Below are 16,827 nucleotides of genomic sequence, written 5' to 3'. Positions count from 1 at the left end.
TCTATAAAACGTCCACCAACTTCCACATCATCAACGGTATCAGATTAAAGCAACAAGAAAATTCACTGGCAGCCCCAGCAGGTGTCTCCGGTGTGGTCCCAAGGACAGCCGTGGAAGAGGTGGGCTGCCTCTCCGGGGTAGCGGGGTGCAAGCCGGCGCCTCCCAGGTCTGCCTCCGCCAGGAGGGAACGGAGTGCCGCGTGGAGTCACAGAGGCTGGCGTCCACGCATGTGTCCCAGTCGTGTCAAGGCCTGGTCGGGACCTTTCCTCTTAGTCTGCTCCCTGCAGGACCACGTCCCCCGCGTGGAGCCCTCCCTGGGCACAGAGGAGATGCACCGTCCTGGGGAGTCCTCAGGGCCAGTCCTCTGGTTCAGACCGTCACCAGGCACCCAGGAATACCCAGCAGGAAAGCCTCTCTGCTCCCCTCCTAAACACTGTCCCGGGCCACCTGACACAGCAAGATGTTCACCCTGTACACGCAGCGATTCCCTCTCAGTGGAGCAGACGCCTCCCGTGACGGGAAGCGGCACCTACGCCCTGCTGTCGACTTCAAGCCAGCTTCTCCCAACAGTTTATCAGTTTCCACCTCTGTCCTCAGATAAGAGACCACATCTAACAACAGGACTCAGTCCCACAGAACATGAAGCATCAGGGGGGAATCTGGGAACCTGGACTCCCTAGACCCCTGGCTGCCCCACGTGGCCTGGTGAGGACCCAACACACACACAGACGTGTGCGGTCGAGAACAGCAGCTACACATCCGTCCAGGCAAGACCACTGCAGGCCTGACGCCGCTCCCTGTAGGAAGGCTTGGCGGCAAGGATGGCGTTGGCCCGAGTCTGGGAATTCGGACTTCCCACCATGGCCTAACTGGTAAGAACGGCTTCTGCGCCTCCACCGTCTGTGCAAACAACGTGGTTTATACTGAATCCCACGCTCCTCCTGGGAGTGAAGCATTCGGGTGCAGGCGGGCACAGGGTGCCTACGAACCAGAAATGCTGGGCACCAGGCTCTGCTGACTTCACACGACCTGTCACACGCATGATCACCGCTCGCTTTCGGGGGAACCCAGCATGTCCTACGCGACTCCGTCAGGAGACAACCTTTGGAAGGTCTGGATCTCGCCCCGTGTGCCTTTGCCCTCTGCTGACATTGCTTTGTATCCTTTTACTGTAATACATCTGCGCTATGAATTCAGCTGCACGCCCTGGGAGTCGTCCTGGGTGAACTGCTGACGCCGGGCGAGGTCTTAGGGACGCCCCTGACACAGCGCCCTTGGGGCAGCAGCAGAAGGGAGCCCACACCAGTTCGGCTGGGGTTTGCAGCTTTGCAATGAAACTTTGGAGTGAGCGAGCGCCGAGGGTTTCTGTATGTTGGAGGCCTCAAGAGCAGTGCTTCCTGTGAGAAGCGTTTCCTCCCTACCAGCTATATTCCGTGCCTGCCATCCTCTAAGCGTTCACCATTACTTTAAGGGACACCTCCTAGGACTCTGAATTATTATTTTTGAATGACAAAGAATAAAAAGGGAAATTTAAAAAAAATACTCACCGGAATGAAACGGAAACTGCTGTTTGGCCTCTCCTGTGTGGGCATCCCAAATTATTGTTGTCTGTGCTCCGCAAAAAAAAAAAAAAAAAAGTTAGTTACTATTCTTCTTGCAAAGTTTTCTCTAGAAAAATTTATGATATAAGAAAATGCAGTGAGCCCCTCTTTTTTCTAAAGCAGCACTGTCCAATAAACACTATATAAATAGCATGCAAGTCACACAGGAAGTTTAAAATGTTGTCACCACACGAAAAAATTAAAAAAGAAACCAGTAAAACTAATTTTAACAAAATTCATTTCACTCCAGCATGGCGAAAATATTATCGTTTCAACATAAGATCCATATACTCGTAGCATTCTCTTTTTCACCCGTGTCTTTGGAACCCAGGGTGTCTCTTACACAATTAACGATCCGGAGGGTCACACTCATGAAGTTGGCCACGTGCGCTGGTTACTCCACCAGACACAGCAGCTGGAACTGATACTCGCAAAACTACCAGTTTTGGTGGGAAATCCCCCTTATCCCCAAACATGAAAAACTATTGAAAAAACTGTAACGATAAACACCTTTTTGGTACTTTTCCCAATGAAAAGCTGCAGAAATGGGTATTTCTGAAAATTCCCCTGACCGTCACTCACTCCGTGAATTGGGATCACTAGACAGAGTAGAGAATTGGGTTACACTGGGGTCTGGCACTGATTTATTGGTCTATATAGAAGGAGAAAAAAAAAAAAAAAAAGATCTCCTCCCCGGAAAACAAAGTAAATCACAAATGCTTACGACTGTACTAATGTTGGGAGACACTTAGGGAAGAAGCCATCTGGCAGCTCGATGAAGACCACTGGAATTAGTTCTTAATCAACTGGAATTTTCAACTGAATTGGAACCTTTACACCTCCCTGTCAATGACGTTTAATAAAGATTTTACTTTAAGAAGAACTAGTTCTATTTCGTATCGACAGCAGTAATTTTCAGAGGAAGTACTCAGAGCAATGAGTATCTCTGAAACTTTCGGTCAGCTCCAGACCAATTAACAGTTTGCTTTTTTGGGGGGCCGCGCCGCAGAGCTTAATAGGATCTTAGTTCCCCAACCGGGAACTGAACCCGGGCCCTTGGCAGCGAAAGTGCGGAGTCCTAACCACTGGACTGCCAGGGAATTCCCAACAATTTTTTGTTTGACAAAGTATAACTGTTTTCCTTAATTGAGCCACTCACAAATCTCGCAAGGCAGAGAACATATAAACCCTTCCACAATTCTGATACAATTTCACCTACTACCATCAATAATTGTAACAACTTGTTGATGGTACGCGGGTCTCTCACTGCTGTGGCCTCTCCTGTTGCGGAGCACACGCTCCAGATGCGCAGGCTCAGCGACCATGGCTCACGGGCCCAGCTGCTCCGCGGCATGTGGGATCTTCCCGGACCGGGCACGAACCCATGTCCCCTGCATCGGCAGGCAAACTCTCAACCACTGCGCCACCAGGGAAGCCCCTTGTTGATGTTTTAACGTTAAATATACACTGGGCAAAAGAAAGTATTCCTTACACAAAAGCTTTCAAGAAACTGAAGTACATTTTAGCCACTTTGGGTTAAGCTCGCGCTGAAGGTCAAAGTCAACATCCCTAAATTACATTTCCTCCCCGAGAACGTATCACTTCACAGAAAGTAACTATTATTCCTGCCACGGTTGACTAATCATGGTAGATAGTGTCTGACTCAGAGGCTACTAGAATTCCGAATGTGCATTTCCACTAACCATCCAGTTCATCGCCTGGTAGAAACAGAAGATAATCAGGGAGAAAATCCAGAATGATTATAAAGAACGGCCTCAGGGGCAGGGAGGACCTGAAGATGCAGAGAATTCTCTGGCAGAGTGTGAAAGCTACAGGGCAGTTGTTATTGGCGTCCAGGGCCTGAGTCTCCGATCCGACTTTATACCAATGTGTCCCGAGGCAAATTAGTGAAGTTCTCTGGGGCTCCATTTCCCCCTCTGTGAAAAGGGCCACATCATCCCAGTGAGCCCCGCCCCTCGCATGGGTGTCTACCTTACTCCTGCCCTCAGGGAAGCCTGCGGTCTACAGCGCGAGGCAACAAGTCATCAGATTGGGAAAACGAAGCCTGGGGAGAGAAAACCGTTTGTGTTCCTAAGATCACTCTGGGCGGGTGGGGTACGTTTATGCAGAGGACACCCCACGCCAGTGGGCTTCTTCAAGCAGTGGACAAACGCAATTTGGGGATTTTCTTCTTTCTATCAGTGAACTATGAACCTCAAGGTAAAAGGTGTGACGGGCCGGGGGAGAGCTTTGATAAAGGTCTGTAGAGCCGTCTAGGGTACGTGAAGACACGATGTGCTAGAAATGAACACTAAGACCAAAACCACAGAAGCAAACAAAACAGATCCCTCTGATTTCTTAGCGGGAGGCAGAATTCTCAGAATTTCTAGAAAGCAGGATGTTATCTGAGATTAAACATAAACAGGCACCTACAGAGGACAGCAATGTATCTTAAGCAAACACTCACTTTGTCTACTCCAGCACTCAAAATGTAATTCCCCTTCTTGTTCCATTTCAAGGCAAAGATGGGGCCTTTATGTTGGCCTAAGGTGCTGGCCAGGTTACCTGGTACGTAAAACACAAACACAGCAAGCGGGGTGACTTCCGGGCCTCAGTCTGTTCCCCGGATGACGACAGGCCAAGCACCTCCTCTCCGACCCCAACACAAGGGCGTCAGGACTTACCGTCTTCCGTCCATATTCTTGCAAAACCATCATAGGAACCTGTAGCCAACAGTGTGCCGTCACTCTGCAGGCCAGAGAGAAACACAGAGCGACAAGCAGCTTAGTAGGGGCAGCAGTGGAAAAGGGCCCCTCGCATTATCCCTGGGCGGCAGCACCTGACGTCGACAACAGGTTCCCAGTCACGAGACTCACCAGTCACGCTGGCCTACTTTAGCTCGCACTGCCCTTCACTGAAAACGTGAGACCAAACAGGCTCCCCGCATACAACCATCAAGGAGGCGAGGGGGCAAGGAAAACACATTGCAACCCCTCACCACTGACGACGTCCATAAAAATACGGTACGAAAAGTTATCGTGAGACTCCTAGAGACTTAGGTGAGCTCTTCAAAATATGTGCAAATGGGGAAGAGTGGTGAAATGCAGAATATGCATAAACATGATAAAGGGCAAGAAAATCAAAAGATGTTCCAATCAGAAAAAAAAAAAAGAAGTCAGAGAGCTCTGCGTCTCTCACGTGTTAAATGCACGTAACACAGGTGCTGAAGCGTCAGGGTGGAAAGTCATCTTTCCTTCGTGACAACTCACAGAGCGCCAGCAGAACGGGTTCCCCGATAAAACCCCCAGACTCCATCCTGCCAACGTGTGGCTACGGAACACCCAGCTAGAGGTCCGCCAACACGGAGGGCCTCGGGAGGAGCGCTCAGAAACGGGGGCCAGCCCCCCGGGGGGGCTGACCAACAATACTGCCCCCTTCCTGCGTCTGCCCGGCTCCATCAGCACCACGGCGGCCCTCGCTGTGGTTTACAGATGTTCAAGTGTCTGGGCGGGGGCGGAGGCTTACGTTCCAGTCCAGCGAGGTGACGTCTTTGTTACTGGGGACGTCATGCCCCCCCTCCCGTATACAGTGCCTCAGCACGAGCTGCGTGGAGCCCCCGTTGCTGTTTTCGTTGAGGTTCCATATCCTTGCGGTTGAATCTCCAGATCTGTGCAAGGAACACACACAGCATTCAGCTTCCGGTCCCAGGGCCAGCAATGCTCATCACTACTTGCTGTCTGGCTAGGTCGGGCATCCTCGGCACGGGGTCCTCCGTCTTTTCGATATCGCTGACTCACAGTGGTTTTCTCTTCCCGACCTTTTTTTTGCACTTAGTGATTTGAAATGTCTGTGCATTGCTCCCCGGCCCGCTGAGAAAACGGCTGGACCGGGCACTTCTGCACAGCCTGAGGTACTCGGGGCGCCCCAAGCCCCGGTCTGCACTCACTGGGAAGATGCCACCAACAAGGTACGGAGGGGAAGCGCATGTCCTGTGAGGGAGGACTCGGACACCCAGACCCTGGGCACCCCCAGCCGGACACCCTTACCCGGAAGCCAGGAGGTCACTGACAGGGTTCCAGGCACAGATGAACACCTCAGACTCATGGCCCCGAAGGACGGTGGCTTTATTGGGTGGGATCTCCACGTCTCCGTCTATTTCCATTGGTTTCGAATGATTATCTGTCACAGGAAACAGGGAAAGACACAGGTCTGAGGGATACCAAGGAAACATCCTCAGGGCACGTGGGTTTTACAAACAACCTCCTTTGCTGTCACCCATGGCGATGACAACCAAATCATGGGTTCTGTGTAATTTAGTAGATACGTGACATTTCTTGACAGTCTCCAAATTTGACAGAGGAATAAAAACCGGTATTTACTCTCTATAACTAGGGCGAGGCTAATTTCTAACAACAGCCGGAAGAAGACTGGACAGAAGAGATGACAGCCAGCCGGCTCCTGAGCAGGCGGAAGGTTCCTTCTCTTGACGGGACAATGGGTCTTACCCGGAAGCACCCTGTGAGGTGCTTAGCTGTGAAGCGCCCTACCTGTGAAGCTACCACGGGGACAGGCCATCATTCTGCTGGAAGCTTGCTACCCTCAACCCCTGAGTCTTGGGACTCAAGTGCTATCTTCTGACTGGAGTCGTCTGCGTACCATGCTTTTCAAGCCAAGCAGAACCACCAGGTTTCTGAACCCAAGCAGTCCTCCCTCCATATAACCCACAGGGTCCAGGCTCTGGAAGGGCGACAGGGCATGCTAAGTGCCACCCGGAAGAGATTCCCCCTGGGTAGTGGCCGTTTTCCCCCTCTGTGGCACAAGAAAAAAGATTCTTGAAGATCAGAATGAACGATCACTTCAGAGACTCCATTCAGGCCACAGCCTGCCTTGTAGCAAGATGGGAGCAAAGAGCAGGTGGGACTAGTTTCCGGAACAAGGTGAGAGTGGGAAACCACCGGACGGTGTACGTGGGATGGGGTGCCGGCCAGCCCTCGGGTGAAAAGTAACGCTTAGGGACTCCTGAAACAAAGGCCTGCCAGCCACCGGCGTTCCTTAAGGCATGCGACGGTCTCCACGTGGCCACACTCCCTTAGAGGTTAAGATTTAAAATACACGGTGCAATTTATAAGTTTGCAAAATTTCTGTCTCGGCGGATACAGAGGTTTCTCAGAGCTCACCAATTAGGATCGCTGCCTGGGGCGGAAGCCTAAAGACAAGGACACGTACCTCCTTCCTGTTTTCTTTATTTTGGGCGCCTTGAGGGATGTATCCCACGGGAGTGGGCAGCCCATAAATGACCTGTGGGTACAAGCCACCTATTTTTTCTTCTTCTTTCCCTGTCCCGTCACCTTGGACCTCGTTAACAGTGATCATGGGGCCTGCCGGCGGGAGGTCTTTTCATCGGACGCTAGACAGATGGGCTTCAAGCCACCCTGCTGTAACATAACCCGCGCTGCAGCCTGCCCCGGCTTCCTGCGCAGCGCTGCAGCTGCATCTCGACTCTAGCGGGAGACGGCCTGTGCCGGGGCGGGGGGATGAGCCGCCCCCGCAGGGGCGGCATGGCTGCTCGGAGGGAAATGATTTTCAAAGGAGGAAGCACACACACGCACGCACACACTCACGCGCATGCACACACGCACACGCACGTGCGCAATGCGCGCACACACTCTGAGCTTAGACCCTGAGGCCGTCTCCGAGTTGATACGCCGCGTGTCAAAGTGCCGGCAGGCTCCCTGGGTAAAGGTTCATGCTCTCCGACTCGACTGCCGGACGCTTCAGGGCCATTACCTAACAGGGACCCTGCTGCAACCACCAAATAAGACGGCACTTGCTGTCTGTGCCGGGTGCCCTGTCAGTGACCATGAGCTCCGAGTGTCAGGTCAGAGTTCGTCCGCGAGGCCAGAGGACGGCGCGGGGGCCTCCTTTTTGTGCCCGACAGTAATCACAGGTGGAACAAATGAGTCCTCAGAGTAGCACAACCTCCTAAAGCTGAGAGAATGCTGCGTCCAAGGATCTCAGTGAGAACAGAGCGCGAAGCCCTCCTGGCCACAGAACAAGCCAGCCCTAGACGCTGCCGCATACGCACCGCCCAGCAGGCAGGCCTGGAAGGGGTCTGCAGGACTTGCCCAGACTCAGACGAGGGAGAAGCTGCCGGAGCGCGAAGCTCTGGAGCCCCGCACTCACTTATCGCATGCGCTCCGTTCTCTTCCCCGTTCACCGTGGCCTCGCCGTTCTTTGGTGGGTTCTGCTGGGAAACGGCCGCCGGGGCCGTCGGGGCCGCCGGGGCCGCCGCCGCCGCCGTGGCCGCCACGCTGGCCTGCTGCTGCGCCAGCTTCTCCCGGAAGGCCTGCTGCCGCGTCTGCACCACGTCGGGCATCACCGCGTCAATCAGGGACAGCGACTCTATCGGGCGGCCGTCGAACACCGTGCCGTCCTGCGGACAGAGCCCAGGCACAGATGTCAGCTCCCAGCGAGACGGGTGCGCGTCGGGGACAGACGCGCAGGATCCCGGGAGCCGCGGGGCCGCCGAGCGGGCGGGGCCGGACCGGGCGTCCTGAGCCAGGGCAAGGGATCCCAGAGCGCGCAGGCGGGTAGGGGCCGGCAAGAGCGAGCGTCCATGGAGGGCCCGGTGTGCCTGCTGCTGCCAGAGGGCGCCCAGCACTCGGTAAATACCAACCTGAATCCGGAAACTTCCTGTCATGACAACAGGGCTACCCCTGACGCGCTGTCCTCAACAGGGGGGCGATTCTACCCCCTCGGGGGACATGTGGTCAAGTCTGGAGGCATTTCTGGTTGTCACGACTGTGGAGGTGCTCCTGGCGTCTAGTGGGTGGAGACCAGGGACGCTACTCCACACGCCCCAGGGCCCAGGACGGCCCCGGAGCAAGGAATGATCTGGCCCCCAAGTGTCAAGAGTGCCGAGGGTGGGAAACCCCGCCCAGGCGCTCTGACAAGTGTGGAACCGCTCCCCTTTGATAGGACAGACGTCTCTTGGGAGAGCGCAGGCCCAAATCAGACATTCCCTCACCGCTCACGATATGATTCCTAACGCATCTGTCCGTCTGATGTACTAAAACACACACGTCTGTTACCATCTGAAATGACTTCCTGGGATCAGGGCACAGACTAACATGGCCACGATATTCTAACAACAGCACTGTTTAGTTACAATTCCTGTTTTCCGAACTTCCCTGGAGTCTCTGGCTTCCATAGATAATGAAAACATTTCCATACACACTTAGCAACACAGGAGGGAGTTCTTTCCTTAGAAAGCGCTCCAGATATCACTCACACGAAACTCAGAGCCTCTCAGTGTGTCTACGGGACGTGCAAACACGTTTTAGCCTGTTTTCTCATAAGTCAGGAAGAACTGAAGGACCTAAGTTTCAGCAACACAGCGTGTGAATGAAACATCACCCCAGCTGACTACAGGTTACTATACAATACTTGAAAATCAGGGAAACAACATAAAATAACAGAGAACATGGGAAAAGGAGCCAGTCACCTCACAGCTGCCCGGGTTCCAGCCACGGAGGGGCCAGTGCTGACCAACTGGTCAGCCGGCTTCTACGTCACCTTCCTTCTTCGTATATTCAAGCCCCAAGTGGATGATGATTTTGCAAAAGGCTGTAACTGCCCAGGGTGACAAAAAACCTTCTAGTTTAAGCTGTAAAAGCACACTGTCTCACTTTTAACTACCCGAAACCTAAGTGACAAATGAGATGACCTTTCGTTCTCCTCTGGACACACTGGACTTTGAATTGCCAAGAGAGAGAAGGTATGGGGGCCTCTCCGCGGATGAAAGACATGGAAACTGGGGCAGGGGGCCACAGAGGCAGGGGGAAGGGAAATCCAATCTCACTCAGCATCACACAATCTGAGAGCCGGTGGGGCCTCTGGGGTCCTGTAACCCTATCCCCACACTTGTTTGTTTTGTGGAAAGAGAGACGCGACAGGGCCTCAAGTTGCTGGTGGAAGATCCCAGGCACCCAATGTAAGACAAGGAAAGAGGAGACTGCCCGTTGTTAGGCAAGAAAGAGCGCAGGGTAGGCAGACACTCAGGTGTTTTTAAGGATGTGGGGTTTTGGAAAACAGCAGAGGAATACACGTGACAGAACACAAGATACATTCCTTCCGTAGTTTTAAAAGCTGAAGAGAAAGTGGAGTTAAATGCTATGCATAAGACAGGCTTGTGAGGCAGACGCAAGAGGGAAGAGATATGAGGACATATGTATATGTATAACTGATTCGCTCTGTTATACAGCAGAAACTAACACACCATTGTAAAGCAATTATACTCCAATAAAGATGTTAAGAAAAGAAAAAAAAAGACAGGCTTGTAAGGGTGAGAGCAGTTCAGAAGGAGAGGGGATGCAGGAAACTGAAGGGTTCAGGAAGATCTTGGGCCCGAGGGTGGTGTGACCCGGGAAGGGGACACTTGGTGGTAAAGAGGGGCATGTGGGCAGTGGACGGCGTCAGCTGTGCAGGATGGACCGTGACAGGAGACGGGAAGTTGGGGCAGGGCAGCGTGCCAGACCGAGGTGGGAGAAACGAGGGCAGAAAGAAGGAGAGACGGCGGGAAGTGCGGTGAAAGTAAGAGGGGCTCAGACCGAGATGCAAGGGAGGCCTTGGACATCACAGGAGGCCCCGGGCATCTTCACAGTACGATCCCAAGAGCAAAATAGAACAGGGGAGACGGGCACTGTTTTCAACCAAAAGAGCCCATTTAAAAATTGGTATGAAGTTGGCCCAAGGACTCATCGTGCCCCAATCTATAAAGAGGGAGGGAACACTGTGCCCCAATCTATAAAGAGGGAGGGGACACAAACAAATTGGAGTGACTTAAATTTATAATTATGGATACAACTGCCCCCTTCCCCTGCAGCTCTTCAACGGGTAACAAAACCATCCCTTGGAATCCTCTCGAACACAACAGTCCTCATCTGTCCTCCGTGGTCTCTGGCTGTGCCCTCTGTCGGGTCCACACGAACCACAGATTCTAGGCAAATGTTTCCCAGGATCCCTCTTCGACTGAACTGCTCAAAATATTCCAGGGGGGGAGGGCGTCTTCTGTGCACGTGCAAGGCCCACACCTGTCCTGAAGTACCCCTGACCCTTGAACAACACAGGTCTGAACTGGCAAGGTCCACTATACGAGGATTTTTTTTTTTTCCCAACACATTTACTACTACGTTTACCATTCGCGGCTGGTAGAATCCGCGGATGTGGAATCTGCGGATACAGGAGGGCCAACTGTGGGACCCGAGCACTACGGGTTTTGGTACCTGCGGCAGGTCGTGGAACCAATCCCCGGTGCATACCCAGGGATGAGCGTATAAAGCAGCTGCGGTTCTGCTGCGTGTTTTTCCCATTTGGCAACGTAGTGTGACGTCAGTCCACAGCTGGCAATGTGCGCATGGATATGGAAAACGACACAACCACCTAAAGGGCCTCGGAAGATTGCTCCTTGGGTACAACAGAAGCGCCACCCCCCACTGAAGAAAGTATTTAACGCAAAGAGAGAAGGAACCCTAACCGACCGCGAGAGATGGCGGGGAACCGTGTGCTAAGGTGACGCGTCTTCCCAGCGCGCGCGCGATCCAGGGTGTGCGCGCGCACGATGCAGCGTGCGCGCGGCCTGGGCCCGCCCCGGGGGTGCACGTACCTCGTTGATGCTGATCTCGGCCTCCACATACTGCAGGCCCTTCTGCAGGATGGAGATGAGGGCAGCCGGCGGCACGAGAGTCCCATTGATGTTGGACTGGCTTATGTGGCTCTCGATACCGAACGTGAACGCCGAGTGCGAAAAACCTGCAGCAAGACAGGGAGGCCAGCGTTCCGTGAAGCCTGGACCAAGGGCGGAAGGCACAGCCACTGAGACCTAGAAGGCGGCACCGCTGATGTCAACGCGCTTAACAGCGGAAGGGACGTGGCCGGAGGATGCCCGGCCTGCGATGTGGGGTGTCGCGGGCAGGATCCGGCAGCGAGAGGGAGAGACGCAGAGCAAGGCAGGCCTCTGACTTGCGCGGGACGGGAAACAGCTGTAAAGGTAGAGCCCTTTCCGCGTTTTAAAAGCCAAACAGGCCCGTGTCGGCCCGGGTTCAAGGTTTCTGTTACAGCAGTCAGACCGCGGGGCTCTCGGCCTGGCTTGCAGGGCTCCTCCCAGAAGTTCAGGCTCACGTCTGCCTGCACCCTCCCTGCGGTGCTCACGGCACATGAATCTCACCACCAACTGCCCGAAGAAAAAGAGGTCGGTCCGGACTCAGTGGTGTGGCCTTGGGTCCTTTTACCGAAACACTGGGCGATCCCCTTGGCTAAGAGGTGCTGGGTTTCCCCCTTCCTCCCCTAGCACCCCTCAGCAAGTGCCTCCGTAGGAAGCCGCTGACAACACTGGGCAAGTGAGAGGGGCTCGGAGGTAAGGTGTGGATGGAGCTGCCTGGAGGCAAACGTCGGGAGCAAAGTCAGGACGGTGACTGCAGGTCGCAAACAATGCCTGTTTCAATAAGGGAGGGCACGGGGCAGTGCAGGGGGAGCTGCGGGGCCATGGGGGACAGGGCTGCGGGTCCGAGGCACAGGCTGCCTTTTGCTCTGTCAGACCCTCACCTGTGTGGGCCCCGGGCAGCCCACTCCCAAGGTGTCTCCGCCACGAGCGCCCTCCCATCACCCCTGGCTCATCCTACGTGCTGGCGGGTGGCTGGCGGGGGTCTCCCCGCCGCTCGAGCCACACTCACATTCATCAACCCAGCGGGCCCCCCGCCCTCCGTCAGAGTCAACATCCTCAGTGCTTCTGCCTTTCGTTACCAAAACACAACCAGCCTCTGCAATGAACAAAACGCTCAGCAGATGGGAAGGTTCCCTCAGGCGAGAAGAGCTCTGTCTGCATCTGCGTCCCTTTCTCTCTCCAATCCCTGTTGCTCAGCGCACCTGCCGCTCATGGCCTCATTATTAAGAATATATAAAACAGACACTTGATACTTATTTCAGGAGTAGCACCGTAGCTGCTATTAACTTGTGTACATTTCTTTATGCACTGTAACCCCCTAAATTAGACTGTACAGGACAGCACCTCAGAGGCTCTCCCCGCACAGAGTCCCTCTGCTCTTACTCTCTGAAGGACATGAACAAACGCCCTTTGCAGTCAGCCTTCCCTTCTCCCTCTAACTTGTTTTCTCTCTCACTGCCCTCCGTTCCCCTACGCACTCCTGCCAGAACAGAACCACCCACCCCTGTGTTAACCAATGACTCTATCCCCCCGAGTCTCTGCCGCCCTGTGGACGGTCTTAATCGCTAAGCTTTTATCACTCATTTTCCGGCAAGGGGTAGACTAGAAAAATCGGAGGTCAATGGATGGAGCAGGACCGAGTGCGTTCTTGGCCGGACTCCTCATCGCATGGGCTCATCCCTATATACTCTGGGCCACAATGGCTTCTCTCTCATAAGAATTCTTCCTAGGTGACAGCCCCGTCCACCTGGCTCCTACCATCTCTTCCATTCGTGTCTCCACCAGCTGATGGGACAGGACACTGGACTGAGAGCCATTTGTTATCCTCCTGGTATCTTCACAAGGTCTAGTGCAGGACTACGCCCGCCACGGTAGTAATAAAATAACACCCGCCAGCCATTACACGGTATACACTCTCTCAGTCAGGCATTGCTCCAAGGATTTCCTCCTAATTCCGTAACCCTCTGCAGTCATTCCCTCGTTCTCTTTTCTCCCTTTTACGGATCAGGTCCTGAGATCTCCCAAGGGTAACTGACAGACCCCAGTCACTAGCTCCAAACTCAGGCAGTAGGACACCAATCGCAGCCCACCACACAACTCCACCTAGAAACTTCTACAGAGTGTTCCACCAGAGCACAGCTTTGACTGTGACCAGGGCTCCTGACAAATACATCTCAGTGACTGATGGAGCAGCTGTGGGAGAAAAGTCAAGCTTTTGGTGTATGTCTTAGTCCGTTACAGCTGCTATAACTAAACACCACACACTGGGTGGTGTCAGCAGCAGACATTTATTTCTCACAGTTCCGGAGGCTGAAGTCCAAGATCAAGGTACTGGCAAATTCAGTGTCTGGTGAGAACCCACTTCCTGGTCCACAGATGACTGTCTTTTCCCTGTAACCTCACAAGGTGGAAGGAGCAAGAGCGCTCCATGCGGCCTCTTAGAAGGGCACCAATCCCATTCACAAGGGCCCCATCCCCATGACCTAATCACCTCCTAAAGTCTCTGCCTCCAAATATCACACTGGGGATTATGCTTCAGCATATGTATTTGTGTGTCTGTGTGTGTGTGTGTGTGTGTGTGTGTGTGTGCACGTGTGTGTGTGTGTTCGGAAGGGAAATACAAAATTCAGTCTACAGAAGTATTATTTCATTCATCTGCTCACCCACTCATTTATTCCCTCCAGTAACACAGGGCCATAAAAATGCTACTTTTTTTTGAATTTTATTTTATTGATTTTTTAATACAGCAGGTTCTTATTAGTTATCCATTTTATACATATTAGTGTATCCATGTCAGTCCCAATCTCCTAATTAATCACACCACCACCCCTGCCACTTTCCCCCCTTGAGGTCCATACATTTGTTCTCTACATCTGTGTCTCTATTTCTGCCAGGCAAACCGGTTCATCTGTACCATTTTCTAGGTTCCACATATATGTGTTAATAATATAGGATATTTGTTAGCAATGCTACTTAAGTCACATGAAACACAGCAGATTCTGACTACCTTACCACCTTTAATCAACCTGGGCACTTTGCTCCATTATCTCCATCTTCAGAGCAGCTTTTCAGAGTTGGTGTTTCTGTTTTACACATGAGAAGGACACATGCTGGAGAAATAAGATAACCTGTCCAAGGTCCATACATGTGATGAGAGGCTGAACTAGAATTTCAACTCTAGACTACGTGACTCCAAGGTTCACCTTTTTAACCTTACTTACTCTAAGACCCACGGGCACAGGAACCAAAATTCTTCAATTCTCCAGGTGGATGCCAAGTTCATTCCTAGCTGGACCACCAGCAGCCACAGATACAGTGCAGGCAACTTGAAAAGAACTGGGTGCAAACCCAGTTCTGAGCCAAGACTTGAATACGTCCTTGGTTGCTCTCTTTATCTGGGTTGGGTGTATAGTTTGGTTGCATAACTTTCTTATCTCTCCCCGTGATACTGCTCTTCCAAGTAGATTCCATTTCTAGAACATGTTGATGACGATACTCAGTGAAGGACGGCTGAAAGAAGGGGATGGAGCACTGAAGACGAATGGGTGTGTGTGTGTGTGTGAGTCTGAGGCTTCTGCAAAGAGGAGGGCTGAAAGCCATCTGCTAGAAGGAATGTCCCCCCACTAAAGCAAAATGATGACTAAGGAGGATAAAGCTCTATAAGGGAACCATGACCTTGAACACTTGGGTCCGCTATTGGAGATGACAGTAAATCATGACTGGAAGCTAGGTTATCTTCAAACCCTTGCTGTAATGTTCCATGTCACTGCTGAAGAGAGTCCTCCTATCTGTTTAAATTTACATTAGCTGCATTTCTTTGGACAGATCTATGTGTGGCCTCCAAATCAATGGTTGCTTTCAGTCCATTTGTTTTTGAGACTTTCTTCTTGATTTCTGGCCAACCAGATTTCATCAAGGCAAGTGGGAGGGCCAGGCAGACAAAGTGTCAGGAGTCCTGGGTTCCGTCCTCGCTCAGCCACACAGGACCTGAGGGTCTGGGCCAGGCCACTTCACTGGGCTGGGCCTCCGTTTCCTCTACTACCACGCGGGGCTAAGGAGTACCTCAAGGAGCTGAAGGGAGAATCAGAGGCAAGAGCAGCAGGAACACAGAGACTTTTTCCAGTTTAAATTTATTTTTAATCGAAGTCTAGCTGATTTACAATGCTGTGTTAATTTGTGCTGTACAGCGAAGTGGTTCCGTTATACATACACACACTCTTTTTCATATTCTCTCCCATTATGGTTTATCACAAGATTTTTTAAAAAAATTTTATTGATAGTTGACTTACAATGCTGTGTTAGTTTCTTCTGTGCAGCAAAGTGACTCAGTTATGCATGTATATATTCCTTTCCATCGTGACCTGTCACGGAACATTACATGGAGCTCCCTGTGCTCTACCTTGTTGCTTACCCATTCCACATGTACTCGTTTGCGTTTCCTAACCCCAACTCCCACTCAATCCCCTCCCCACCCTCCCCCTTGGCAACCACAAGTCTGTTCTCTATGTCTGTGAGTCTGTTTGTTGTGTAGATGGGTTCCTTTGTGTCGTATTTTAGATTCCACATAGAAGTGATATCGTATGGTATTTGTCTTTCTCTGTCTGACTCACTTCATTTAGTATAATCAACTCCAGGTCCATCCATGTTGCTGCAAACGGCATTACTTCATTCTTTTTATGGCTGGGTAGTAAGTAACCCATCGTATACATGCACCACATCTTCTTTAGCCCATTCATCTGTCGATGGACATTTACATGGTTTCCACAGATGCTTTTTTTTTTGCGGTACGCGGGTCTCTCACTGTTGTGGCCTCTCCCGTTGTGGAGCACAGGCTCCGGACGCGCAGGCTCGGCGGCCATGGCTCACGGGCCCAGCCGCTCCGCGGCACGTGGGATCTTCCCGGACCGGGGCACGAACCCGTGTCCCCCGCATCGGCAGGCGGACTCTGAACCACTGCGCCACCAGGGAAGCCCCCGCAGATGCTTTTTAATCTAGATAGAAGACCATGAACTAGTGGAAACATCCCTTTTCCATGTTGCCTTGTCCATGCAATGAGGACAACTGATGTCGTTAGGGTACTTCCCGGTTCTGGAATTCATTCACCGTGGAACAGGGGGACGTCCTCAGCCTCTGTCGGGGAGGCCTGCTTGAGCACTTCCTCTTAGGTCATGGTTACTGCCCTGTGCCAAGGTGCCGTGTAATGCGCCACCTTGGAAGACCGGCATCTCCAGGAAGGATGCCCCTGTGTTGGGGGTGGCCAGCCTCCATATGCCACCAGCAGCGCACCACCCCTCCCAACGAGGCTCCAGGGCTAATGAGCATATTCGTTTTCAGTCTGCCAGTGCTATGACTTGTGTGCCTTACGCCTCCTCAGCTGTCCCCCAGCTTTCAGTGCATCCCTTCTTCTCCCCAACAAGACACTGGGAGGAACAGAGAACCGGATGTCAGTGACAGAGGTGGAAATGCTCAGAGCTGCTCAATGGCAGGTGTGGAAGTTGGTAAACA

General features: G+C 52.5%; 1 protein-coding gene across 15 annotated transcripts in view; it reads right to left on the bottom strand.

Moving 5' to 3' along the window:
• TBL1X (transducin beta like 1 X-linked) overlaps positions 1–16,827 on the bottom strand; it is a 271,015-nt gene that overhangs the window by 16,117 nt on the left and 238,071 nt on the right. For all 15 annotated transcript variants that reach the window (XR_013825708.1, XM_079910408.1, XM_079910415.1 and 12 more), the window contains 7 exons: positions 11,266–11,411; positions 7,785–8,034; positions 5,648–5,780; positions 5,127–5,268; positions 4,286–4,349; positions 4,069–4,166; positions 1,548–1,608 (listed from right to left, as the gene is read on the bottom strand). Coding sequence is in view for 14 of the 15 variants with exons in the window: in XM_079910408.1 (XP_079766534.1) it covers positions 1,548–1,608; positions 4,069–4,166; positions 4,286–4,349; positions 5,127–5,268; positions 5,648–5,780; positions 7,785–8,034; positions 11,266–11,411 (894 nt within the window). In the remaining variant the exon portion in view is untranslated. The remainder of the gene's footprint in view (positions 1–1,547; positions 1,609–4,068; positions 4,167–4,285; positions 4,350–5,126; positions 5,269–5,647; positions 5,781–7,784; positions 8,035–11,265; positions 11,412–16,827) is intronic.

The sequence above is a fragment of the Stenella coeruleoalba genome, assembly GCF_951394435.1.
Source record: "Stenella coeruleoalba genome assembly, chromosome: X".
Taxonomy (NCBI): Eukaryota; Metazoa; Chordata; class Mammalia; order Artiodactyla; family Delphinidae; genus Stenella; species Stenella coeruleoalba.
Note: the sequence above shows the minus strand (reverse complement) of the source record. Positions and strands in the feature narration are given on the sequence as shown.